Raw genomic sequence first — 27,309 nt, forward strand, 5'->3', positions numbered from 1 at the left:
GCACGGAGCTGGGGTGGCACGGAGCTGAGTTAACTCTTCCTCCGTATGTTGGACACCACTTGATGAATTTCGTTAGCTGCTGAGGAATTTAATTTGTTAACTCGATTGGGTCTGGAGCTCTTCCGGCCGTGGGAGAACTCACTGCCAGTGAACTCCCCGTTCTCCTGCTGCTCAGCTCTTGGTCTCAGTGTCCTCATGGTGCTTTTTTCCACCGAGCTCCCAGGACGCTCTTATCCCGCTGCTGTCAATCAGGGGCATTGCAGCCCTCCCCTTGTTTCCTGATCCCATTGCAGCGCTGCTGACGCACGTGTGCTGCTCTTCGGTTTTCTGCGCTTCCATCACACGTGGCTCTATCTCATTTCTGAACATTTCCATCCTCCGCTTGAGGACCCTCAGCTCCTGCGCTCCCAGACCCGCAGCTGTGGCAGGAGTTGTGCTCTGCTCACTGGCTGACAGACAGACAGGCACAGACATACATACACAGAGGGACAGACAGACAGACACAGACAGGCAGACAGGCACAAACAGACAGACACAGACAGGCACAGGCAGACACAGACAGACACAGACAGGCAGACAGGCAGACACAGACAGACAGACACAGACAGACAGACAGACACAGACAGACGGGGCTATCACGGAGCTTGCTGCCGGGGAGAGTTCCCGTTCCGTCAGCAGCGCTGAGCTGCACCTGCCCCCCCCCCAGGTCTGTCCCTGGCTGGGACATCACTTCCTCTGCAAGGGGATTATAGATAATACGTTCTGGTCTAATTAAAATTTGCTGAAGTAATTAGGAGATAATGGCCTCAGCGTTCGTTGGAGTACGAGGCTTAACAGTCTGATTATTGCATGATTAGATATCCGCTGGCTATAATAAATTTCAAGTAAAACGAAAATCATGGTTCCTTCAGCTTTGCAGAAATTCATTTAATTGTCTTTAAAAGTCCTGGAGCCACCAAGTGTCCCCTCCAAAGGGGACAGGGATTGCAGGCACCTGGGCAGTGGGGCCGTGGTGGTATCTCCTACCTGTCCCCATCCCCATCCCCATCCCTGACCCTGCTCTCATCCTCATCCCCATCCCCGTCCCCTGCCCTGTCCCTGTCACTGCCCTTCCTGGGGAGTGGGGGCACCTGGGGCTGCCGGGTGGGATGAAGGCTGAATGAACTGGGAACCTGCAGTGCTAGAGCACTTCGGGTCCCATCATGAGGGCTGCTATTTATTTCCTAAGGCAGACTGGGGACAGTATCCATCATGTCCTGGAACAATACCATCATCTTCCAGGACAACGTCCATCATCTCCCAGGACAGTGTCCATCATCTCCTGGGACAATGTCCAACACGTCCCAGGAGGCTACACACCATCTCCTGGGACACAGAATCATAGAAACATAAAGGCTGGAAAGTCCACTAAGCTCATCTCATCCAGCACCATCCATCATCGTCTCCCAGGGACCACTCCAGGCAGAGCAGGGTCAGGTGGAGATGTGGCACTGAGGGATGTGGGCAGTGGGTACGGTGTGTGGGGGGGGGGCTGGGGTGGGGCTGGAGGATCTTGGAGGGCTTTTCCAGCCTTCGTGATTCCATGACTCTGTGACTGGATGAGCGGTGCTCGGCTGGGCACGAGGCTGACAAAGGCCCTGTAGGATCCCACTGTGGGAGCACCTCAGGGTGCTCCCTGCTCTGCACCACCACGCAGCGCTACACAGACTGACTGTTAATCAGGAGGTAATGAGGTCAGAAAAGAGCAGTAAGTGTCGGGAGGGAGAAATCTGATAACAGCAGAAAAAGCAAAATAAAAACATTCCCCAGAACAAGAACGTGCAGTGGTTGACCTGCTTCAGGAAGTGCAAACAAGCAGCAGTGGAAATGAAAACAAGCGGTGCTTGCAGCCGGCACCAGGAATAAACATAGCAAGAGCACGTAAAGCCACCTCTATTTTTAACTCGCAGAGAGAACTGGAAGAGTATTAGAAACAGAAAACAAGTAAATATTGTGCGGAAACAAAACAGATTAAATTGTGAAATAACCCATGAGAAGGCAGCTCCTCAACGCACAGATGCCGATCGCTCTTCGGAGAAGGAATTTCCCCTAATTTCCAGCCTGGACCTACAGCTCAGGCGTGGGGACCCTCGTGCTGCAGCCCCTGGGTCGCATCCATCCCCATGGGGCTGAGCGGGGTCCTTTGGAAGCGATGCACGTGGGAGCTCAGCTGTGGTGCGTAGCTGCTCTGGGGACTGCTGCCCTTGGTGCACATCTGGTGGAGGGGAAGGGCTTCATGCTCAGCATGCAGCTCACTGCCATTCCGTGCGCGCCATGGAGATATTGCTGCAGTTAATTGGGCACAAGCTGGGATTGCATGTGGCATTTTGCTGCATGCCATGAGGCTTCCTCTGTGCCACTGTCTGAGTGACGCCTCGCCTTGCTGTGAGTGCACGCGTGGACACCTGCAGCACCCAGCACTGCATTCACCACAGAACCACAGGAGATCCTCAGACCTGGGCTGAATCTCGCAGGAAACCTCTCAGCCCAAAGGTGCATCATCAAAGGAATCATCAGTGTTGGAAAAGACCTCCGAGATCACCACGTCCAACCACTGACCCACTTCACTCAACCGAAAATGAGAGCGAGCCCAGCTCTCTCCTCTGAAGTTGGGGGGGTGGCAGCCTCTGCTGGGTCGGACTCAGGCAGAGTGTGGATACACGGACGGGTACAATGGTTCTACCACGTCAACGAGGGCTGTTTGCTAGGACAGCCACTGGGGGCCAGGGGTGAGATGCTGCCTGTCAGACCCATTGTGGGGTTGACGTGCACCAGAGTCCCGCCTCCATGCAGGTCCTTGCTGGGTCCTGGTGCCCTGGGGAGAGGCAGGTGGCTGGGGCAGCCCAGCAAGATCTGCCTGCCCCAGGGTGATGGCCACGGTGATGGAGTTTGGCACTGGTGCATGAGATGTGCAGATAAAGGCTCTGCTTTTGGAGCAGCGGTGCTTCTCCCCTTGAAGTGCACTGCAGCAGGTGCCATGTCCAGGATGGAGGGCTCAGTCTGTGGGCATCCATCCCAACACCCACCAGGGCAAGTGCTCATCTTCCAGTGGTGCACCACTGGCTGCACCGCGCTCCTTTCCTTCACTGCCACAGCTGGCATCCTGCTGTGCCTGGATGGGATCAGCCACAGCCGGAGAATGTCTCTGCTGAGCTGAAGCAGGGAGGGGCTTTGCGTGAGCCGAAATTCCACCTCCCAGAAGATGCTGGTGCAGAGGGGAGCACGGCCTGAACTGCGACCTGAATGCATGCTGGAAATTAAAAGCAGAGGGCAAAGAAAAAGGGTTTTTCTCAGCAGCCATACGGCCCAAACACCCTCACACCTTTCATATTAATGCAGCCACGATGGTCGCACGATAGCAAGTAGCAGATGGCACCGATCTGTGCCATGTTCCCCTGGGGTGACAGCCCTGCTCCTCACCCCAGTGCTGCACCACTGCGACGTGCACGGCTGGTGGACAGCGAAACCCATATTCCACGCTGCCTGACCCACACGTTCTGCCAGCTGCCGCCCCTGGGGTGTTGCCTTTCCTCCATATGGGGAGCAGTCATTCTCTCAGGATAACTGTTTGTAGCTTGTACCTGTTTTCTGCTCTGCTCCTTTGGCCAAGCACACCAAGCAGCCGATCTAGCTGTGACTGTTCCTGCTCATTGTGGGGAAACTGGGCCTTTCAGGGTCCCTTCCTACTCGGACCATTCTGTTTCTATGCTCAGAGCCCCATCCCCTGACCTTGGGTATCTCCAGGGTTGGGTCACCCACCACCTCTCTGGGCAACCTGTGCCAGTGCCTCACCACCCTTAGTGTAAGCAACCTTTTCCTTGTATCCAGTCTAAATCTCCCCTCTTTTAGTTTGAAACCATTTCCCCTTGTCCTATCACGCAGACCCTGCTGAGGGGTGCAGCTCCCTCCTTCCCCACCGCTTTTGGATAGGTCACCGGAGGGAAGGGCAGCGCAGCCGGGTGACTGAGGAGTGCGCCCAGTGCCCTCCTGCGTCCACGTGACACCAAATGTCACTTGTGCATCGGAAGTGATCTGAGTTACATGTGTCCTCGATGTGCGATAGGAGTGCCACCGCTGCCCACTGCCCCATAGCACGGCTGTGCTGTGTCAGCCTGCGGCGTGGAACCCAGCCCAGAACTGGGAAAAGGAGAGAGAGAAGAGAGCAGACAACTGCCCATGAGCTCCTAGGAAATAACACAGAGGAGTCCGTGATGGCCCAAGTACAACAGCTGAGGAGAAAGCAGCGCCCAGCCAGCCTGGATTGGTGGAACCACAGAACGGCTTGGGTAGGAAGGGACCTCAAAGGGCATCTGGTTCCAGCCCCTGCAGCCCCTGATTCCTGTTGCGAGAGATGTCAGCCTGGTTCAGAGACTTCCGATGGCTGTCGTGCAGCAGGGTGCCCATGGAGCCGGGCTGTGCTGGAGGTGGCTGCAGCAAAGCTGCCCAGAGCACGATGCCCAGGGCTGTATCAGCAACCTCTCACCCCCGGGGCACCACCTCCCTGGGCTCCTCAAGGCAGTGTGCTGATGAATCTGCAGCACTCCGGGGCTGCTCGCGCTGGGTCAGTGAGTGTGAGCCAATATTGACAGCGTGAAAGCGTTCCCCAAAGGGATGTCAGGCGCAGCCGTCAGCTGCACAAACACGGCACAGCCTGGCTGCAGGAGCATGGGGAGTGCGGGTGTGCCAGTGGTCACAGTGCTGAGGAAGAATCATAGAATCATTAAGGCTGGAAAAGGTCTTCAAGGTCATCGAGTCCAACCGTCAGCCCATCCCCACCACCCCCAAAACTGGAGAATCGGGCAGGAGGGCAGGAGCATCATCCCTAGGAGACATGAGGTGACACTCCTGGACCGTGCAGCAGTGGCACGGCCATGGGAGCAGTGAGACCCAGTGCCAAGGGATGGGAGGAGGGCGATGGAAATGGCCACAGGGCTGGAGGAGCTGAGGGGAACAGCTCAGGAAGGGCAAGCACGGGGCTTGCAAAGGGCCTGGGGAGGGTAAGGAGGTGAACTGGTCTCTCCGGCAGTGACCAAAGTGGGGTGTGTTTCAATCACAAGGCAAATCAGGAGCAAACCTCAGGAGCAAAAATGTAACTCTAGAGAGAGCAAGGCAGTAATGGAACTCACTCAGATGGGTTTGGGGCAGAGGAAAGTTGGCACTGGTGGTGCCCGCAGGGTTGGCAGAGCCCATGGGCACAGACCAGCAGCTGGGGCAGGAGGGGCAGCGACATGGCAAGGGGCTGAGCGCGCTGCAGAGCTCTGTGCTTGGTCACCGACAGACGGCACTTCTGCAAAGTGCTGCACGGCGGGAGCTCGTGGTGCCCCAGCTCCTGTGTGCACAAGTATGGGGTGTCCTCCCCCCGCTCGTGATAAGGATCAGGAGAGGATGAGCCCTGGGACCTAGTGGAGCAATGCTGCCGGTGCGTGCGAGCAGCTCAAGCTCAGTCCTGGCCCTTTCCAGGATCAGGTCCACGTTTCGCTGCCTGGTGTGCCGTGTTTTCCGCCTGCCCCAGAGCATCCCCATGCATCTCAGCACTGGGAGGGAGAGGTAGAATCACAGAATCTGGTTGGATTCTGGTAGAATGGTTGGGTTGGAAGGGACCCAAGCGAATGTGTCCGTGGCCGCAGCACCCATGCAGGCGAGGGCTGCTGCCGCCGTGCTCTGTGTCTCCGTTGCCACACAAGCAAAGCTCTGTGCTGCCAGCCAGCTGCTTCTAAAGGTGCACGGCTGCTCTGCGTGCTCCACGCAGCTCGTGGTGAGCGGGGCTGATAAACGTGCCATGGCAACTTGAGAGCGGTGATGTCGGAGCAGAGTGTGCCGCTGCTGGCACGGTCCTGCCCTGCAACCCAGCTATTGCTGTGGGATCTCCACGTCATGCAGGTAAAGCTCCCAGAGGGAAGATAATCCTGGGAGCAAAAATAGCATCTCTGGAGCGTCCGTGCTGCTGCTTCTCCACATTTCTGTTCTCTTGACCTCGAGGCTGTGTGGTGGTTGCTGCCGAGCTATTATGAGCTGTGAGCACCGTGTTCTCCCTCCTCTCTTCTCCCAGGGAGAAAACACTTAAAGGTTAAATATATACTGAGCATCGCTCAGTGAGTTCTGTGGTTGGAAATGCAATTATAAAGCAAACGTTTGAGCTCACACAGAGTCGGGGGTTGCAGCTTTCCCCCCAAGGACAGCACAACCCAGCCCTGGTCTGTGAGCAGGAGATGGGCTCCTCCTGGGCACTGCTGGTGTGAGCGATTCCTCTCCCTCTGGAAGAAGAAAAACAAACACAACCAACATGGTGGAACTCAACCCTACGTGCCTCTGGTCTCTTCGTGGGACATTCTTAGTGTTCCGCTTTTGAAACTGAAACGAAAGACCCAAGTCCAATGGTGAAATGAAAATGGAACTGCAGAGGTGCATTTTGGAGAGCGGCTGGAGCGCACGTGCTGGGATCTGCTTCAGACACACAGGGTGCGCTGCGGGGGGTGGTGGGGTCCTGGCTGGGGGGACTGTGGGGCTGGGTGCACCCTGAGCCCCAACACTGAGCCCTGGGTGGATGCACTGGGCATGGGGCAGGGTCTGTGGGGAGGAGAGCTTGCTCTCAGCAGTGTTTGGCTTCTCCTCCACTTTGCAGACATCTGGGCAGCGAAGGTGTCAGGGAAAGGGCTGGGGGAGGCAGGGGCTGGCAGCACAGCTCCTCCTGGACCTCCAGCGCTGCAGTGCTGCGGCTCACTCTGACCCACTGCTCCTGGTGTGGGGAGGTGTTCAGGTCCCACAGGTAGCAAAGGACTCAGCCCTGAGGAAAGGATGGCTCCAAGCGGCTGTGGGAGAGAAATACCAAAAGCATCAGCACCGACCCAGTGGAGATCTGCTCAGCTGGGGCTGTGCCAGAGCAGAACCGCATCTTGTCCGGGCTGTGCTGTGATTTCTGTGTCCATGGGGCATGGAGTGGGGAGGAAAGCATCGTGCACCGGGAGGACAAAGACTGTGAAATAAACAATGATAAATGAAAAGTCTTCAAACAATGGCACAATGGCTGTGTTAGCAGAGCTGGCAGCTCCAGCTGAGCCCTGGGAACGTGAGCAGGTGATGTCGGGTGGGGAGCACGCAGGGTGCCCAGCCTGGGTGTCCCTGCTGGGCTCGCTCAGCAAAGAGAGGCCCCTCGCCAGGCACCGTCCCTCAGCTGTCGCTGGGCACAGAGCTGCAGAGGTGTTCTGACACGTCACGGGCAGCCCCCAGGAGAGGTCCAAGCCAGGAGCAGATGGGCCATGTTCAGTGTGAGTACACGTGTGTGCACGGTGGGTGGCAGTGCTCTGTAAAGCAGTGATGGTCCTTGGGAATTGCTCGCTGCAGTGCATGCTACACCACCAGCGTTCCCCAGGGAAGATGATGAGGATCTGGATGGGGTTGTGCCACGATGTGGCCTTGCAAACCTGTCACATCCTGGGGGCTGGCATCCTCTCCATGCCAGGCTGCAGAGCCCCTCACTCTCCGCAATCATCCCAATTGCACTCGGTGCCACCGCTGCAGGATCCCTCCGGGAAGGATCCCACTGCCTGTGCTGCAGCCCTGCGGCATTTCTTACCTCGCAGAGACCTCTAGAGTCCACTCTGGAGCACACGGCGTTTTCCCAGCCTCCAACACGTGGTGCCAGCCCCAGAGGGACTCCCCTGTTTCATGCTATCTGTGAATGTACCAAGGGTGCACTCTGTCCCATTGCCCAGACTGTTGATGGTGATGCAGGATGGACCAGACCCAGCACTGACCCCAGAAGCACTCAGCTCATTGCTGGCCTCCAATAGACCATGTCCCACAGCCTACTAGGATGGGGCTTGGTGCACAAGATGGACTGGGACCGCCCCAGCACCCATGGGGTGGCAGCAACTCCAGCCCTGCCTGGCGGGGCCAATCCTCCCAGTCCTGGTGTTGCTGGGTTCTCCCTGCCCATCCCTGGGCTTGGAGCCGTGGGGCACTGGTTCCCCTGGCAGCAGATCCAGACTGGAAAATTACAACAAATGTTGACAGGAACCTGGACAGGACCGAGTGCGATTGGTACTGATTGGTACTGGTCTTACCAGCACCAGAAACCCACTGGGTGTTCTCCAAATGGGTGAAATGCGGAGCTCCTGCAGTGAGGGCTTAGCACATGATGGGCAGGAGAGGGGCAGGGTGAGGCAGGGAGGAGCAGGGCAAGTGGTGGGCAGAGAAGGCAGTGGACCAAGCAGCACTAATGGGGGGAAGCACTCTGTGTTGGTGTGTGGCTGCTGGAAACACCAGAGGTATCTCAATGCTGTCAGCTTGTACCGGTTACATATTTATTGTTCTGAGCCTGAGGCACTACAACAGCGAAACTGAGCAAGAAATCATTGAATGATGGGCATTGCACTGCAAGCCAAGTTGTATAGCATTCATACTCCTTGCTTTCATCCCAGAAGAACACAATTACTCTCAATCACTTTGCTTTGGTTCTGGGTGGAAAGCAACCATCAGTCCATAGAGTCCTAGGACTTCAGGCTCGTTTTTCTGCTGCGCAGATGGATCTTCAACATGTCGGTTGCAGGCAGATGTTTTCAGATCATCTCTTAGTATTTTTTTGCGTCCTTCAAACAGAGCTGTGGTTCCAGTTCCTTTTTTTTTTCTTTGCCACCATCTTGTACTTTAAAAATAGCTTCGCAATAACAATGTGTTATGGATTACGCAGTCCTGGCGTTCCAGCTGGTGCTGGCCCAGACCAGCAGCTCAACCCGGGCAGAGACCTCTGCAGCTGTTCTGCAGCATGACCACACCAACGCGGTGCTCGCGGCCGCTTCGCTCTTCGTAGATCATTGACCGCGGGTTGCAGTCAGAGGGAGGAACCCCTCCCACGGAGGCAGGGGCTCTGCAGGCAGAGTGGGAGGCTGTTTGGGAGGTGTCAGGGCACAGGGAGCCAGCAGGGACCCAGTGGGGTAGCGCAGGGCCCGTGGTGCTGGCTGTGGGCGTGCAGGCTGCTCCACTGTGTGCCGGCAGGACACAGCCTGCGCGCAGCGAGTGGGAGCGCAATGCAAATGGTGGAGGGCAGGAAATGCCTTCACTCACCTGTGGGCTCACCTGTGGTTAATCTTTAATGCAGGGCAGTTTGAATGCCCACAGAACGCCACAGATCCTGCTGTGGTTCGGGAGGGGAAGGTTTAACCACGGCCCTCGGCCATGGGGGGGGACCCACGCTGCGCCCATCGGGGCTGAGAGCTGGGAGCTGGGCTGACCCTGCGGGATGCGTTGTGCAGCACCGGCGTTTGGGCAAGCATTCCTGCTTGAAAGGAGCAGGAAGCAGCGAGCTGACAGGTGAGAGAAATCTGCTTCTGTGCCTCTGAAAGGGATAAGGGCTCGATGCACCGCTGCGAGCAGGGCGGTCGGCGCGGGATGGCTGCGGTGCCTGGGAATGCCTGGGGAGGTCCTGCATTCCTGTGCATGTCTGCCCATGTTCGGCTCTTTGTAGCCCCTCTGGGATGGGACAGGGACACAAAAAGCACTTTAGATCATTTGAAAACGGACCCACATGGTTCTATGGGTGGAAATAGAGGGAAAAACCTGTCTGGCAGAAGTTCCAGGGGGGGTCACAACCCTGGGGGTGGTGGTTGTGTGTCAGCCACATCCAGGATACCCAGCAGCACTCGAGCTGGCTGTATTCCGACTTAACAAGGAGCTCTCGGAAACTGATCTGGACAGATCAAGGCATTGTATTGTTCCATCAAGTGGGGCTGACAGTTGCCCACTGTCTGCCACAAAGCAAGCCGTGATGACTGCATGCCTTCTTGTGACAGTGTGTAAAACAGAGAACAGGATCCGACCTGTTGCACGGTGCATGTGGAGGGACAGAGAAGGTGCATGTGGAGGGACGGAGAAGGTGTTTTTCTTTCAGACACAGTTCATGAGGGTTGACAGAGAAAGATGAACAGATTCCTCTGTGCAGCAAAATGCCCCAAGGGAGGCCCTCAGGAACGGCTCCGTTTGGAGACCAGCTGCAAAGAGGACGTTGCACACACCAACATTTGCGTGTCGGTGGGTGGGCACGGGTTAACACACGGCATTATTTATCCTGCGCTCTTTCTCATACCGAGCAGAACGGGGCTGACGCCGGGAGCAGCGGCACCATGTACGAGCTCAATGAAAGCAGCTTCGACCCCATCACCTTCGTCCTGACCGGTATCCCGGGCATGGAGGAGTCCCACATCTGGATCTCCGTCCCTTTCTGTCTGATGTACATCACCGCGGTGCTCAGCAACTCCGTCCTCCTCTTTGTCATCGCCACGGAGAGGAGCCTCCACGAGCCCATGTACCTCTTCCTCGCCATGCTGGCCGTGTCCGACCTGATGCTTTCGACCACGACGGTGCCCAAAATGCTGGCCATCTTCTGGTTCAGCGCCAGAGAGATTTCCTTCGACGCCTGCATCACTCAGATGTTCTTCACTCACTTCAGCTTCATCGTGGAGTCGTCCGTCCTGCTGGCCATGGCCTTCGACCGCTACGTGGCCGTGTGCGACCCGCTGCGCTACGCGTCCACGCTGACCCCCTCGGTGATCGGGAAGATTGCGCTGACGGCCGTGCTCCGGGGCTTCTGCATCATGTTCCCTCCCATCTTCCTGCTGAAGCGGCTGCCCTACTGCGGACACAACGTCATGCCCCACACCTACTGCGAGCACATGGGCATTGCCCGCCTGGCCTGCGCCGACATCAGGGCCAACGTGTGGTACGGGCTGACCACGGCGCTGCTCTCCTCGGGGCTGGACGTGGTGCTCATCGCCATCTCCTACGGGCTCATCCTCAGGACCGTCTTCCAGCTGCCGTCCCCTGAGGCTCGCCTCAAAACCCTGAGCACCTGTGGCTCCCACCTCTGTGTCATCCTCATGTTCTACATGCCCGCCTTCTTCTCCTTCCTCACGCACCGCTTTGGCCACAGCATTCCGGGCCACGTTCACATCCTCTTGGCCAACCTCTACGTCGTGGTACCACCGATGCTCAACCCCATTGTGTACGGGGTGAGGACGCGGCAGATCCGCGAGCGCGTGGCCCGCCTGCTGTGCCCTGCGGGGCAGTGTCCCCGTCCTGGCTGCGGGAGCCGCTGCTGAGTGAAAGGGGACAGGGGATGGGGTCTGGGAGGCAGTGCGAGGTGTGGTGGCACTTCTCCCCTCTTGGTAATGGGTTTGTCCACGAAGCTCTGGAGAAGCTGAGGGGATTTTGGAAATGTGGGCTTGGCCCATCAGCCCCTTCATCGTTACTGCCTTCTCCTGGAGATGCTGCTCCTGAGTGCTCCATCCAGCAGAGATGGGACACGTGGGTTGGATGAGGAAATGTCCATTACTCCACAATGTCCAACACCAGGCTCAAGACTCTGAGACGAACTGCAGGCAGACAACAGTCTCATAAATCCTCGCATCCCACAGAGACATTTTTTTCTTTACAAAAGCGTTGCACAGCAAAGCAGAGCTCAGTGTAATGTGCACGTCCGTTCCCGCCCGTACTGCTGTTTGGTCACCCACCACTTTGTTGCTGTACATTCAGTTTATCCTCCAGCACCAGGAGAGCTCTGTCCAACATGTTCTCATTCCTCACACTGGTCTATGGACCAGTTGTACCAATAATACTGTGTTCTGCCTGAAGCTGGTGGCAATCTGCCTCAGTGCAAAGATGCAGAGTGAGCACCAGATGTATCTGGAGCTTCTCAGTCCCCTGGAAGCATCTCAGCCGTGGCTCTGCCTGCCCAGCTCCCGTCCCCGGGGGAAGCACAGTGGTCCTTTCATCCGCATCCCTCCGCCTGGAGCTCTGCATAGTGTTACTTAGGTGAGTGGGATTGCTCTGCTCTCTCGTCCTGATGGCGGGGTCCCCGTGACCATTCTGGCTCAGAGGTTAAGTGCCAGAATTTCCAGCAACCATGGGATGAAAAAGAGTAGGGAATGCACCAGAGCCTGGAGACCTTTCCTTCATCTTTCCTTTGTGTTTTTCTGGGTGGGGAGTTGAGATAAAGGCTTACCTCTCCCCCCTGCATCATTCCTGCTCTCTGCTCCATGCCTCCCACACCTCACTTGGAGGCAGCTCAGGGGCTTCCTGGGGCCTGGCCAGTGAAACCATCCTCATCTGGGCAGCAACCACAGCCTTCCGAATGCAGTGATTTGGGAACTGTGTCTGCAGGCCGATCCTGCAGCCCCGCTCCCACAGCAGTGCCAGGAGCCGGGACGCTCTGCTCCGTGTTGGCTGTGAGACCCAAGGATCCGTCTGACGTGGTGGTGCCAGGGGGCACGAGACGGAGCAGGATGAGATGAGCAGGGCTACAGCAACCCAACCCAACCCAACCCAACCCAACCCAACCCCTGCTCCGCTCTGGGCCTCCCAGCGACACCGCTGCAAGTTCAAGAGAAGAAGGAGAGAAAGAGATCCACAGTTTCAGAACTAAAATAATAATTTCATAATAGTAATTCATGGCACTGTCAGCACATTTCTTTTTTCTTTGTGTTTTTTTTCTTTTTTTCCTTGTACTTTCATCAAAGCTGGGAAGCCCGTGACAGGCACAAGGGAAATGAACGTCTGTTCACTAAGAGCTGTTTGCTTAGCAGCAGTGATAAGAGGGCTGGTGAAAACGCTGCTCGTATTGCTGTAATCAAAACATTTTTGTATCTCTCTTAGCAAAGAGTGTTTACAGAGAGCGGCCCACGTGGCCTCTGATAGGACACGGCACTTTATTGAAAGCAGCAAGTCAGGAGAGCAAGAGCGTGAATACATTCAGGCTGCAGTGAGATGCTCTGGGGTTTTCAGGGCTGTCACAGCAGCACGGAGGTTGGGGTGAGATCCTGAGTGCTTTGCTGAGTCAGGCCCCCCCCAGCCCTGCCTTCCTGCCTCAAGCATGAGCTGCTTGGCAAACCTTCTGCTGAAGAGCTTCTCCTGAAAGGTTCCTGACCGGCTCGAGTGGCAGCTGACCACCATCCAGATTCACTGTCACAGGACAGTTCAGCTCCATGGAGTGGCAGCTCTAGGGTTATTCCTGCTGCCTTCTCTGCTTCCCTTTTGTTGCCTCTCCTCATTGGTGAACTCAGGCATGTACTTACCTCTAAGCACAGCAGCAGTTCGGCCACCAGTGGGTGTGCTCGGGGCACACAGGTTGGAGTGTGTTGCTGGCAGTGCCCCTCTTATCATTTCCCGTCCCGGAGTTGGGGAACAGTGGGACCCACAGAGCAATAGACCCAGCTTCAAAGAGCTTCCAAGCCAAGCGTTGGAAAATACATAGAGAACAATGATAACAGGAGAGTGCTGGCCCACGTGCTGGGTCTCAGCATCCCAGAGGCCAGAAGAACAGCACCGTGCTCAGGACCTGCTGGCACTGGGACCAGTCCAGTTCGTGGGAACATCTCAGGGGAAGGCATCCCTGCAGGAACCACAGTGTCACCCAGCTTTAGCAGCCAGCCAGGTTGGGGTGGGTTCTGTGTGTACTGGGAGGGTTCATGGCAGGGATTCTGCTGCTCCTCTGGGTTTCCAGGAACAGCTGAATCTGAGGAGCAGCCCTCAGTCCCGGATGGAGGTGGTGGCTGGGTCAGGGCACGGATTTCATGGGAAAATGTCCCCGGGTCAATGAGTCACTAGCTCAGCAATTAGTGCCCACAGGAGCATGCATAATGGGGTATTAGCCAGTCGGTCAGGAAGATTTATATTTACAACATGGTTAAAATGTGAGCTAAATAACTTGCATGAGCTGTGAAGCCAGATCTTGTGCACTTTGAGTTTCTTCCTCTTGAAAGACCGAGTGGTTTCCTTTGGCTCCGTCCACGTGCGCTGTTTGTAGCCGTGTCTGAACTGCCGGGCCCCTTTCCTGGGGAGGAGGAGGGGATTTTGGCTGAAGTTGTTTCACAGCTTCAAGCACTTTGGGACATGGGTGGGAGTCGGTGGGTTCTCTGGAAGTGATGCTGCTCTGCCTTCAGTGAGCGCTTGGCCCGGCACAGCCCGTGTGGTGCTTCAGGTCCGAGCTGTGAGCGGGGATGCTCTGCAGCTTCAGTGAGTGCTTCACTGGAGGGAGGTGGAGATCAGCATAGTGTACAGCGTGAACAAAGCCTGAAGTGTTCATGTTCAAGTACCACATTTACATTCCTTTCCACCGCTGTCTGCAATAGCGCTTTATTAATTGTTCTTCATCTGTGTGCCGCTGTGGGTAATGAATTACAGTAGCAATGCTTAATGATCTCACTGCATCTCAATGCCATCATCACTGTGTCTTAGTGAATGTTAATTAACAAAAATCCCCCGTGCACCTTCTAGCTGGAAAGCAATAAACAGCACATGCTGGTACTCTGTCCTGCCCTGATGATTTGCTCTGATGTGTTCGAGGTCCCCAAAGGTCCCCAAAGGTCCTCAAAGGTCCACAAAGGTCCTCAAAAGTTTCCACATCTGAGGCCGTGGCAGTGGGGAAGGTGCTGGCTGTGGCTCCTCTGACCTCAGTGCCCAATATTCAGACTGCTTGGGGTCTCTGCAGGTTTCTGGAGGAGAAGCAGTCCCATAAACACATTACTCTCTTCTAAAATTGGAAACGAGACAAAATCAGCGGAAAGGTTTGCAGCGGGAATGTCTACTGATCTCCACCTTGGAGCTCCCTAATTCCTCTCCACAGCAGGTCACAGAAAACTGAAACAGGTCCTGCTGTGAAGGCGATGAACGGGTCCCTGCTGGCACGGCCCTGGGGAGCCCCGGAGCGCCAGCAGGAGGCAGCGATTGCACACAGGTTACTGTGGTGGGGGCAGTGATACCTCAGGGGATTCACTGAGGATGCTTTGGGGACAGCCTGAAGCTCTGCAGGGCTCTGCAGTCCCAACCCAATTAGCGCAGCACCTGGCTCTACCTGGGGACCATGGGTGGTGAGGTCCCCGTTGCTCCTGGGGCAGAGTGAGGAGCAGAGCTGCTGGTTCCCTGAGGAGCCCCAGGGCGGGCTCTAGACATGGTACAACCACAGCATGGTCATGCTGGGGCTGAGCAGGATGGCAGTGCTGGCACTGGAGGGTCAGGGTCCTGCTGGGGCATGATCCCTGTGGGCTGGGTCAAGTTCCCGCTGTTTCAGCTTTGTTTGGTGAGGCAGCAATGGGTTAGGGAGGTGGGGAGGTGGCAGAGGTCCCTGCAAGTTTCGGTGTGCAAAGGCACTGCCGAAGAGAAGCCACCATCTCCTGGCAGTGTTATCCCAGATTTCCTGCTTGAATATGGCAGGGAGACACTGGACAAGGCATTTCTGGAAGGGATGGAAGTAGTGTGCTCTTCCTGCTCAGCCCCCGCAGCCTTGGTGGGTGTGGAGGATCTCACTTGGAGCAAGAATGGACCAGTGATGGAACACCAGGTGAGCAATGGGTTGGAGCTGCTGCAGAAGCTCACCTGCAGGTTTTCCGTGCCTCCTGAAAGAGCAGTTCCCGGTGTCAGGGTGTTGAGACAGTCTCACTCTGTTTGTAGTGCTGCCTCAGTAGCACCCAGCCAACCAACGTCAGCCCAGAGCACTCGCCCCCTCTGTAACGGGGCTGGCAGCCCCCGGCACACAGCTGCGGGCTCCTCGAGGCTCTCTAAATTCCCTTCAGATCCTGGGTGCTTTGCTAACACCCTGCTGCTGGTGGCTTTTAATTGCGTCCCTTTGTTCTGGTGGGATTTCTCCGGATCCCTGGCTGATTCCAGAGGTGGGTTCTGAGCTCCCCTGGCTCCCTGGGGCTGGGTGCTCTACCAGCAGGCCCCCTGGGCAGGATGTGCACTGCTCTGCACACGCCTTGGTTGTGGAAGGAGGGGATTTTCTTAAAAAATACTTCCAGCCCTGAAGATTTTCCAGGTACATTGTGAATTACGATCACAACCAAGACGTGTCCCAGAAAGGCATCCACGTGATGGCTGTTCCAGGAGCACAGTTGTGTATTGTGCCCTGGTTCCCCACAGCTGTGGATACTGGGTGGTGAGCACTTCTTACTTCAGAGACTCAAGCAGCAGAAACGAGGCTGCCCAGCGCAAATGAAGGGACCTGGATAGAGGAGAGGAACCTGAGGAACCAAGCTGCCCAGTAGGCAGCACTTCTAGATGAAATATGGTTCGGAAGTGTAAGTGTCTGAGACCTGAGCCTTGCTTATCATGGGCTCAGCTCCCCTCTGTGCTGTGTTTTACACTTCTTCTCCTTCCCAGTGCACCGACTGACTCAGTGCATTCCTTGGCATACCCTCATCTCACTCCCATCTGCACTGAGGGGCTGCCCATGCTCTACCCCATTGTGACAGAGATCTTCAAGGCCATGTGGGTTGGGGCTCTGGGTAACCCAGCCTCATGTCTGATCTTGTGGATGGCAAGGGGGGTTGGAGCTTGATGATTTTTGAGTTTCCTTCCAACCCAAACCGTCCCGTGATTCTATGATTCTGTGACCTTGCCCCTGAGGGTTTTCATTCACATTTTCAGCTGCAGGTTGTGCCCTTCCATAGCCTTTGGGAGCTGGGGTCAGGTGGAGGCCATCCGGTCCAGATGGGCCGTGGGAGCTGGTGGAGGGCCACCAGGCCTGAGGGTTCTGCAGGCATTGCCAAGCTCAGCAAACCCAGGCAGAGAAACCTGCTCCTTCTGCCCCGTGCGAAAATGGGGAAATGGGATGACGGGAGAAATTGGACACTGCTCGGTTTGACATTAGCTCCATATAAAATAATGAAAAAGTGAACATGAGACTTGATCAATAACAGTAAAAAGGCAAAAATGTAATCAATGGCAATCAGTGCCTATTTTTGGTGCTTAGTTTCCATAGAGTCATGTCGTTGCATTTTCCTTCCATTTTTGGGTGATTAAGTTTCCTGATGACCGAATGGAACCGTAATTTTTTATTGTGACCACAATCTGATGTACACCTCACTGTAACACACAGACAGACAGACAAACAATGCACTCATAAACAAAGGAGGTGCTGATGGAGTCTGGCCAACCGCAAAGTCTTGGTGCGAGCTCCCCGCTGAGGGCTGCGTCCAGATATTGCTGGGGAGATTCAGCAGTGATTGGACATCGGCTCTCACACTGTATAGGACTGTCATAGTTGTGTAAAGACAATCACAGAATCATTACTAATGAGTTTTGTAGATGACACAGAGGCTGACATGGCCATGCTGTTGACCAGGAGAGGCTGTTTCACAGCCAGCTTGGACGAGGTGGTGCAAAGTCATGCATGGAGGAGGCAGATGTCGTCCCCCAGCTCGGGGCTATGGGAAGGAGCACCGTGCTGGGGGCACTTTGGGTGATGTTTGGCCAGTGGGTCGATGTGAGGGTCCCAGGCTGCTCCCATAGCTGCAGGGTGATGGAGGCAGCAGAGGTCAGTGCTCAACTTCTCACGTTCTCCATGCAATCCCTGCATTTTTTCTCAGTGCCAGTAATGGCTGATAGTTGGTTGCAGTGAGCAGGAACGCAAAGTATCTCACAGGGCTGTGCTGAGAAAGAGGTGAGACTTGTGGTCCCAGCACTCCTTCATGGAGTTAAAGGTGACAACAAATCAGCCTTTAGTCCTGGGAACTGCTGGCTGTGACGGCTGACTCCTCTGCGGGGCTGTGGAGCAGACCCAGCACAGGGATGGGGAGGTTTAGGCTGGGTATAAGGAAGAAGTTGTTTCCAATAAGGGTGGTGAGACACTGGCACAGGTTGCCCAGGGGTGGTGGTGTTCCATCTCCGGAGACACCCAAGGTCAGGGGACGGGGCTCTGAGCACCTGATGGCTTCAGTGTGGGATGGAAGTCTTGGGGGAAAACGTCTGATCCTGAGGATCATTGTAATGCCTTTGAGAGGGTGAATTTGTATGAGTGAAAAAATGAAGCCAGACACATTCTGATTAGAAGAGCCTTATTTTGAATAATGAGAATAATGAAGTGCAGTGAGAGGCTCATGAGAACAACAGTAGCTTTTCCATCGGTGATACCCCATCTGGATAATATGCCCACGAGGAGGATGGAAGCTGTTAGGTGCAATGTTGTTTTCCCGGTGAAACCTTTGAGTTTTCCTGCATTGATACCAAGGACCATTCAGCATCTCCTGTCCTTCCTGAGTGCCACCAGCAGCGCTGCTGGGCTCCCACCAAGGATATGCAGCAGCTAGAAATCACACAGAGGATGACAAATTTCTTCCAGCAAACCCAGAACTCAGAAGAACTCTCTAACCAAAGCCCTCCTCAAGGCTTGGTCACAGAGCAGCAGAGTTTGGGTAAATTCCTCCACAATATGAGCAACATTTGAGGAGGAACATTGGCTTTTACAGCTAAGTGTGGGAGAGGCTTTCTGCTAATGGTGCTGAGCGCGTTTGCGTTGGGAGCACAGGATTAAACCGAACAGGCTCGACAAGGACTCTGCACAGCCTGGGACTCGGCTGCTGGGGGCAGTGGAGGTGAGGATGCCCCAGCTCATCTCCCACGGAGATGGCCCCTCTGCACCCATCCTGCTCAGTGTGATGTCACAGCATGGGGCCAGCAGTTCTATGTGGGCAGGGACGATGGGGTGGTGAGCGAGTGGAGCAGCTGTGCCACATCTGGCTGGTATGTACCCTCTGGTGCTGCAGGGAGAGGCGGTCCCTCTCTGTCCCACTGCTCCCTCCCAGCTGTCACCATAGCAGGAGGAACCGCCCCCATTTTGGCTGGCAGCTGTTGCCTCCCCCCCTCCGTGCTCCCCACCTTCCAGCAGCTCTGCTACTTGACAGATCAAATCACAGAGCCACCATCATGTCAGAAAACAAAGGGGCGGCAGGCGTCGGTCAGCCCATCGTCACCACGGATTCTGCAAACGTCATCAAAGTGATGGTGAAGACCCTGAAGCAGAAGGAGCAATTTGAGGTTGCTCAGAGCAGCACCATCCAGCAGTTCAAGGAAGACATCGCCACACGTTTCCAAACTCCCCCTGATCTGCTGGTGCTGATATTTGCTGGGAAGGTCCTCAAAGACCATGACACCCTGAGCCAGCACCGAGTCCACGATGGGGCCAGCATCCACCTCGTCATCAGGTCCCCAAAGAGACCGCAGGACGGCCAGGCAGACCAAGGAGCTGCAGCTGCCCTCGTGCAGCCTCCCAGCCACAGCGGTTCCAATTTGTTCCTGGAGAGCATAGCTGATGTGCACAACCTGGTCTTCATCCCTCAGAACGTGCCGGGGCTGCTGACCTCCAGCCAGGAAATAGTGGCCCAGACCACGGAAGACCTCTTGTTCAGGATGATCAACTCAGAGCTGGACCTGAACACCATCAACAACAACATGTTCTTGCTGGGCTTCCTCCTGGGGGTGACGGGCACAAACATCCTAGGGTTGGACTCAGCGGATGTGTCAGAGGTGGTGAGCAGCGTTCAAGGCCCCGGCGTGTCCACGCACAGCTTGCTGAGCGAGGTGGCACAGAGCGCCTTCAGGCAGAGCATCCTCTCCAATCCCAACCTGGTCAGCGATATCATCACATCCAGCCCCCAGATGCAGCAGCTGGCTGAGCAAAACCCTGAGATCATCCGCATGCTCACCAGCTCACACACAGTCAGGGACATCCTGGAGGCCTGCAGCAGCCCGGCTGTGATGCAGGAGATGATAAGGAACCACGACCTGGCCATGAACAACCTGGAAAGCCTCCCTGGGGGGTACAGCGTTCTGGAGCAGCTGTACAGGGAAATCGAGGAGCCCATCCTGGATGCGGTGCAGACACAGATGGAGGACAACGTGTTTGCTGCCCTGGACAGTAACCCAGCCCCGGGAGGAGCCAGGCTGCCCGCCCGCACCGAGAACCGCCGGCCGCTGCCCAACCCTTGGGCTCCGCAGCCCAGCAGAGGCGGCGATAATGCCTTTGAATGGGATGAGCACTTGGCCAACAGCAGTGAGAGTCTTATCGAGGTGAACCTGGGGCCCGCCGTGAATGTGGTGGAGCCCAGCCTGGGAGGGGTGCAGAGCATGGTGCAGCAGCTGACAGAGAACTCGGAGCTCATGCATGGCCTGGAAAGTGTGATAACAAACCCTGGCAGCCCGGTACAAATGCTGCTTAATGGTGATCACGCATCGAGTGATGGAAACTCCCCACCTGAAAACCAAAGCACACAGCAGCTGCCGCCGGAGATGGAGAACGCGGAGATCTCGTCGCTGCTGAGGAACCCCCGGGCGCTGCAGGCGCTGCTGCAGGTCCAGCTGGGGCTGCACACCCTCAATGCAGAGGTGCCCGACTTCATCCTCAGCCTGGGCGAGGCGCCCGTGGAGCTGGAGAGCATGGACAGCTCGTCACAAAGCAGCGAGGTGGAGGACGTGAGCCTGGAGTCAGAGCAGAGCGAGGAAGAAGAGCAGGCAGAGATGGATGAGCAGGAGCCATAGGCCAGACCCGAGAGGCGCAGCATCTCCGTGTCATGGGCTTCCAGGACCAAAGGCCAAACTGCAGGCTCTGGGTGATGCAGGAGGAGAGATCAGAGCAGCAGCTGAGGTGCTGGCAAAAGAACCTCCGTCCAACGGGGCACTGCAGCTGGCTCATCCCAGCGATGAAACGTGGTTGTTGATGGTCGTGTTTCAGTCTCGTCACACACTAAAAGCAGCAAGGTACATACTAAGTTGTGTGCTGTAGCCTTCTTGCATCCATCATAATTAATTCCCTCCTAGCTGCAAGGATTTCATGCATTCAGAAAAAAATGTAAATGAGGACTGTTCTGGGTTGTGAAATGGGGAAGGCCCTCCCTGCGTGGTGCTGCCCATTTACATACAGAATCCTGATGTGTATACAGGTGAAAACGTGACAGCAAAGCCACCAGAGAAGGAAAATGCACCTCTTAGCAGGCTGGGAGCTCTGGAGATGCTGTAGACAGGATAGCGAAGGGGCTCGGCTCCCATCTGGACTCCAAGACTCCAAGTGCCCATTGGGCACTTGGACATTTTTATCCCCAGTGCATTCGCAGTTGGGTTTGCCCCACCCATTGTTGCACAGTTTTCGGTCTTTTCCCCTTTGCTTTGCTGTGTGTGAGCCTGAGGCTGTGGGTGGAGTGGTGCCATAATGCTTTACAACACAAACCATGATAAATGATGGGGACATTTCGGGCTTTGGGGTTTAGTGATGCAGACCTTCCCATAATGACCCAAACCCGTGGCCTCAGGCAGAGGGAGCAGCCAGGGCTGTGATTTCCTGGACCTGCTTCCCTGCTCCCAGCCACAGGGATCAGCTCAGACCCCTCCTTGCCCCCCCCCCCAGCTCTGCCCATTCCCATCACGCCCTCCCTGCCTGCTCCTGCCCTTCCCTTCTGGCACACAGGCTCCGAGCCTCCTTCTTCCCACTCCAAGTTTTGCACTCCTTTCTTTTGCTAACGTATTCTCTCCCAGCATCCTTCTCTTACAGTACATCCCACAGGAGGTTTCTATCCATTTCTCTCACCACCTCTTCCTCTCTATGGTTCTGAAGACCTTCGAAGGGAAAAACTCATCCTTTGTTTTATCCCTCCTCACAGTTTTGCACATCTCCTTCCTCTCTTTCCGGAGGCATTAGGAGGACTGGTGCAGGGAGATGTGCTGGGTGCCCGTTAGGCTGCGGCTGGAAGTTTTCCTCTTGGCAGCAGACCCCATGTGAGCAGCTGTGATAAGGACAGCTCCCCGCAGCAGCAGCATCCCTGGCAGGAAATGATGAGCTGTCCTCCATCTACTGGTGGCTTCGGGCCTTCCCCCTCGATGCTAGCCTCAGCCACAGGGATGTGGTCCATGCAGGGCTGGTGGCCGTCGGCTCGCTGGGGTCTCCATGCAGCAGCCGCAGTCATAGAATCATTGAATAGAACCATATAACCAATCATTTGAATTGGAAGGGACCCTTAAAGGCCACCCTGTCCTACTTCCCTGCAACAAAAAGCGACACCCACTTCTCCATCCGGTGCTCAGAGCCCTGTCCCCTGAGCTTGGTGTCTCCAGGGACCGGGCACCCACCACCCTCTGGTCCTGGGAGTGTGACATGCTCCCGGAGAAGGATCTGCCAGCGTCGGGTCATGCCTCGATGGCTGGGTTTGTGGGAGGACGTGGCACCTCTGACACCTGTGCCCCCAAGCCGCCGTCCCCTTGGAGTGCTGGTCATGGCAACCCCAGCTGCCTGCAGTGCCCTCCATCCCAGAAGAGCCTCAGCATGGTGGGACTGGTGGCTGGGGGCCGTGCACGTTGAACGCTGAGCTCACCACAGCTCCTGGGCAATTATTTTCTTCTTTACGTCCAAAATCTTGCAGTGTTTCTCCAGGTATGGGTGTGCTGCTCAGCCTGCGACATCCGCAGCTTGTGGGCTCGTTTGTGCTGACGTGATTCAGGATGCAGAAAGCAGCCAACACTGTGCATGGTGGGGGGCTCCAGGGGGGTCACCGAGGTAGCCGGGAGGCAGCAGCATCCCATCATCCATTCCAGGACGGCTCTGCAGCTCTTCCCCCCAACCCCCGCCAGCCCCATCCCGTCCCGGAGTGTCTCCCATTGCCATGGGGACCTTCTCCACATTCCTTTATTGTGTTAATCACCGGGAACATTATGCATCACGTTCAATAATCTGTACAAACAGCAGACCGCTAAACAAGCGTTCAGCTCCCTGCAAAGTGCCTGCACCCGCTCCGTGCCTCTGGCTGCTCGGCCCTTCGGATGAGCTGGAACAGCCCCTCCTGCGGGATCCCCACGGCACTGCGGGGCCCTGGGGACGGGCAGCGAGCACGGTGCGGGTACAAGAGCTGCACCGCAGCCCGGCCCGGCTCGGAGCCCCCGTGGGGGGGGGCTGCTGAGCGGCATGGGGACCGCAGGGACCGAGCCCGGCGCGGAGGTGCCGTATCCCACGCGAAACCCCCTCCTTCCCTCGCCGCTTTTAGCTGGAAGCCGCGTTCCGGGCAGCGAGGGTGGCTGGGAGGAGCGGGCAGCGGGAGCTGAGCGAGACGAGTGCGGGGGACGCGTGCAGGGCATCCCCGGCCCCGCGCATCCCCTCCGCGAGAGAAGCTGCGAGCTGCGGCCGCGCTGGGAAACGCTTCCGTCGGTTCCGGTCTCGGGACAGCGAGGCAGCAGCGAACCCTTCCGGCCCCGCCGTGCGTCCTCCCGGGGTCGGTGCCCGGTGGCGGTGGGCTCCTGTCCCCCGCAGCTCGGCGGAGCCGCTACCGCTCGCTCTTTGCTCCCCGTGCGGTGCGGGGGGAATCAAAATAAGGTAAAAGTGCGAGAGCTCGGGGATGTGGGCAGCTGGGTGAGAAAGGGAAAAAAGTAACGAAAAACAAGAATAAGAAAAAAAGCGATGAGCAACGCGGGCGCTCACCGCCTGCTGAGTGATGCCCAGCGGACCCCGAGCAGAGGCAGCCCCCCCGCACTCCCCGGTTTTGTTTTCAGCATAGTGCCAGGCACAGGGCGCTTTGGGTCCTGGCTCTGTCCTCTCCCCGCTCCCCGTGCCCCCCGGCTGGCAGGGCAGTGTGAGAAGCTGACGCGTCCTTGGCTCTGTGCAGCACTGCTCGGTACCAAGTGAAATGTCGGTGCGTTATGAGCTGGGTTTGTCTCCTACAGCCGAAGCGCAGCATCGCACCGGGCGCGACGAGGAAAAGCAGCTCCGTCCCGGCTGAACCCGGGGCGGCCGCGTCCTCGGGCGCAGCCCTGTGCAGGAGCTGGGGCTGAGCATTGCCTGCAGCTGTGACATGGACCGACACCCGCAGACCTCTCTGAAATTCTCGGGCAGCTCTGTGGGAACGTGCCTATCTTCCATCGCGGCACTCAACTTCAGCGAAACTGAAAAGATTTTAGGAATGAAAAGTTCCAGGGGACGGCAGAAGACATCTCCCTTAATGCTCTGCCTGCGTCGGGGAGTTGTACGGCAGCGATCAGAGCAGGAGGGGCTGCTGGGGAGAGCTCCCCGTGCACGGAGCCGGGGGCTGCATTGCAACCCCCCCCCCCCAAGGTGCAGTGTCCCCCCGCCCACCTGCAGCTCAGCACACGGGGATGGGCAGGAGGAGCCCTGCTGCGGGTGAGACCGCACCCATGGGTTTGCTGTTAGCATCAGTAGCGTTTCATGTCTGTTAATACGCCGCATCTGTTTTTATTTCATGCAATATTCCTGCGGAATTGTGCTAATTCTTTTGCATTATGAGGTGATTATTACCTTCACTGTTTCTGTAAAGCCTCTCCGTCGATATGTCCTGTTCCTACGCAGCAGTTCCCTGGACTTTCCTTTAGACCCAGATCTGCGTCTCTCTGAGGAACCATCTCCAGCTCAAAAAGTGCAATTGCTTTCTCGTGCACAGAGCCAATGTTCAGGTGTGCAGCAGCCCCGCAGGTTTGTTCTGGAGCACTTGCTGCACTTTCTCACCTCAGCTGCGCCAGGAGTCATTCCAATTTTGAGCGTGGATATTTCAGAGCTGACTGCTATTGCAGAAGCTGCTGGAAAAGAGTAATCCTGCTGTAGTTTGTGAGTCTGGCTCTGACCTTGCCTCCTCTGCACCTGAGCAGGGCAGTGGTGCTCTTCCCCTGCCCCAAAGGTCTTTCCAGTTCCCCATCACATTTTAATTTTGCTCTGCCCATGAGGTGCAGAGCAAGCCTGACTGGGAACTCTTCAGCCCTAGCGCCGAAAGGAAAGTGGAAGAGAGGTCTGGAGATGAGGGTGCAGAATGGGCAGCTGCTTCAAGCCTAGAGCTGATTGTGCCCGAACCTCGTTTGAGTACAGGCACCTGGAAATCCCACTTATCCCCTGTGCAGGTGCTGATGTCCGAGAATATCTTGTGCAGCCCTGCTCGCTCCTGGCCTTCCTCTCCTGCTGTCTGGCCTCTTCCCTCTGCTCCAGGCAGACAGTACATCAGTGTCAGGTATCTGTGCAGTGTGGGTTGGTTCTGTCTCCATTCACTCTGGTCTACATGGAAGTATTTGATAGAAAAATGCATTTATATCATGTTAAAATCGAGTGAAGGGAGATAGCAGGCATATAAGTGCCTGCTGGAACGTGCTGCAGCCCAGGGGTCTTCAGAACTGGGGCTGGTGCCCATGGCTGTGCTGTTCACAGCTCATCTGGTAGTGGTGGGAGCCCTCGGGCATGGGAGATGTGTCTTAGCAGGGTCTGTGTGCTAAGAAAGGGGAAATGGTTTCACACTAAAAGAGAGGAGATTTAGACTGGATATAAGGAAGAAGATTTTTACACTAAGGCTGGTGAGGCACTGGCACAGGTTGCTCAGGGAGGTGGTGGGTGCCCCGTCCCTGGAGACACCCAAGGTCGGGTTGGATGGGGCTCTGAGCTGTGGGTGTCCCTGTTCATTGTGGGGGGTTGGACTCCGTGACCACGAGAGGTGGTGGAGTCACCGTCCCTGGAGGTGTTCAAGGACCATGAAGATGTGGCACTGAGGGACACGGTCAGTGGACATAATGGGATGGGTTGGGGTTGGACTAGATCATCTTAGTGGTCTTTTCCAGTCTTAAAGATTCTAGGATTCTATGACCTTCAGAGGTCCCTTCCAACACAAACCATTCTATGGTTCTATGAAATGCCATTCTGCAGTGCTTTCTGTTATTGCTGTCAGGTGCTCCTTATGCCGCCATCCAACCTTACCAGCTCCATCCCAGCAACATTCGTGCTGGCTGGCATCCCGGGCATGGAGAAGCTGCATGTGTGGCTGTCCATCCCCTTCTGCTCCATGTACCTGGCTGCCCTGCTGGGGAACGGCGTCCTGCTGCTCGTTGTGAGGGCAGAGCAGAGCCTCCATCAGCCCATGTACCTCCTCCTCTGCATGCTGGCTGCCGCCGACTTGATGCTGTCCACCACCACCGTGCCCAAGATGCTGGCCCTCTTCTGGTTCCATGCTGGGGAGATCTCCTTCGGTGCCTGCCTGACGCAGATGTTCTTCCTGCACTTCAGCTTCTCGGCGGAGTCCGTCATCCTGCTGGCCATGGCCTTCGACCGCTTCGTGGCCATCTGCCACCCGCTGCGCTACGCGGCCGTGCTGACCCCGATGACCGTGGTCAAAGTGGGGCTGGTGGCTCTGCTGCGCAGCTTCTGCATCATCTTCCCCTGCGTGTTCCTGCTGCGGCGGCTGCCGTTCTGCGGGCACAGCCTCATCCCGCACACCTACTGCGAGCACATGGGCATCGCCCGCCTGGCCTGCGCCGACATCTCCGCCAACGTGCTCTACGGCCTCGCGGTGCCCTTCGCAGCCATAGTGCTGGATGTCGCGCTCATCGCTGCCTCCTACATCCTGATTCTCCTGGCGTTATTCAGGCTTCCATCCAGGACGGCCCGCTCCAGGGCTTTCAACACCTGCATCTCCCACGTCTGTGTGATATTCCTTTTCTATATTCCTGCTTTTTTCACCGTGCTAACGCACCGCTTCGGGGGGGAGATCCCGCGCCACGTCCACATCCTGCTGGCCAACCTCTACGTGCTCTTCCCCCCGCTGCTGAACCCCATCGTGTACGGCGTGCGGACGCGGCAGATACGAGAGAAGGTGGTGAAGGTACTCGTCTGCCCCACGACGCATCGGCTGCAGGAATGAGAGCCACGTGCCATCATCAGAGAGTACGGAATGCCTCGGTGGGACTCCAAGTGCCCAGTTCTCCCTTTGCACCGTTTCAGGCACCGTGAGGCAATCTGCAGCCGCACACATAGGGCACCCCACATCCCCACACCGCCTTCCCCAGCGGTCTGTTGAAGATGTCCCTGAAGATGTCCCCCTGTCTGAAGATATAAAGAAAAGGGCAGATGTGGCACTGAGGGACGTGGGCAGTGGGCATGGCGGGGATGGGCTGGGGCTGGGCTTGGGGATCTCTGAGGTCTTCTTCAACCTCAGTGATTCTGTGGTTCTGTGTAAGCCAGAAGCCAAATGCCGGGCTCTGCTTGGCTGCAGAAAGAGGGTGCCCACGGAGGAGAGGACCCACCCCAGTGGTACCACCTGCAGGACCCCCCAGTGAGGCTTCTGCTGTGGTGTGACAGGGAGATCTCAGCTGTCTGCGCTGGAGTCAAGGGACAAGGAGTGTAATAAACTTGTTCTAATCACAGATGTGTAATGGGCCTCATTGCAGGAATTGCTTCTTTATTAAAAATCACTGAACTAGAAAAGTCTCCAGAAGGAATAACACAGAAATAAAAGCAAGCGTTGCAGCTTGGCATGTGTGGAGTCTCTTTATTCCTTAAGTATATAACATCTGTCCGTGCTTTAAGTAAACAGCCGGGTGAAAACCTGTTCCAAAGAAGATTGGGTTGGCGGTTGGCCTTGATGATCTTCGTGGTCTTTTCCAACTGTAATGATTCTATGAGGGCACTGAAACAATTTATTCCTTCAGTGAGCCAGGTTGCTATGGAGGAGAGGATGCCTCAGAGGCACCAGGTTACCCTCAGCT

General features: G+C 56.4%; 3 protein-coding genes across 4 annotated transcripts; all 3 read left to right on the forward strand.

The window, feature by feature from the left end:
- On the forward strand, positions 8,772 to 14,302 carry LOC110391949 (olfactory receptor 52B2-like). The gene is made up of 2 exons (XM_021383906.1): positions 8,772 to 9,348; positions 10,128 to 14,302. Exon 2 carries the CDS (start codon positions 10,158 to 10,160, stop codon positions 11,130 to 11,132), a length of 975 nt encoding a protein of 324 aa, XP_021239581.1. The 5' UTR covers positions 8,772 to 9,348; positions 10,128 to 10,157; the 3' UTR covers positions 11,133 to 14,302.
- On the forward strand, positions 18,472 to 20,566 carry LOC110391958 (ubiquilin-1-like). Its single transcript, XM_021383911.1, has one exon. The coding sequence runs from the start codon at positions 18,472 to 18,474 to the stop codon at positions 20,338 to 20,340; it is 1,869 nt and encodes a 622-aa protein (XP_021239586.1). The 3' UTR covers positions 20,341 to 20,566.
- LOC110391969 (olfactory receptor 52B2-like) lies at positions 22,746 to 27,058 on the forward strand. Of its 2 annotated transcripts, XM_021383926.1 has the most exons (3): positions 22,746 to 23,155; positions 24,685 to 24,791; positions 25,497 to 27,058. In XM_021383926.1, exon 3 carries the CDS (start codon positions 25,506 to 25,508, stop codon positions 26,463 to 26,465), a length of 960 nt encoding a protein of 319 aa, XP_021239601.1. In that variant the 5' UTR covers positions 22,746 to 23,155; positions 24,685 to 24,791; positions 25,497 to 25,505; the 3' UTR covers positions 26,466 to 27,058. The 2 variants fall into 2 exon arrangements, with proteins under 2 accessions (XP_021239601.1, XP_021239594.1); XM_021383919.1 differs by lacking the exon at positions 22,746 to 23,155 and having other exon boundaries at positions 23,929 to 24,791.

The sequence above is a fragment of the Numida meleagris genome, chromosome 1 (genome assembly GCF_002078875.1).
Source record: "Numida meleagris isolate 19003 breed g44 Domestic line chromosome 1, NumMel1.0, whole genome shotgun sequence".
Lineage (NCBI taxonomy): Eukaryota > Metazoa > Chordata > Aves > Galliformes > Numididae > Numida > Numida meleagris.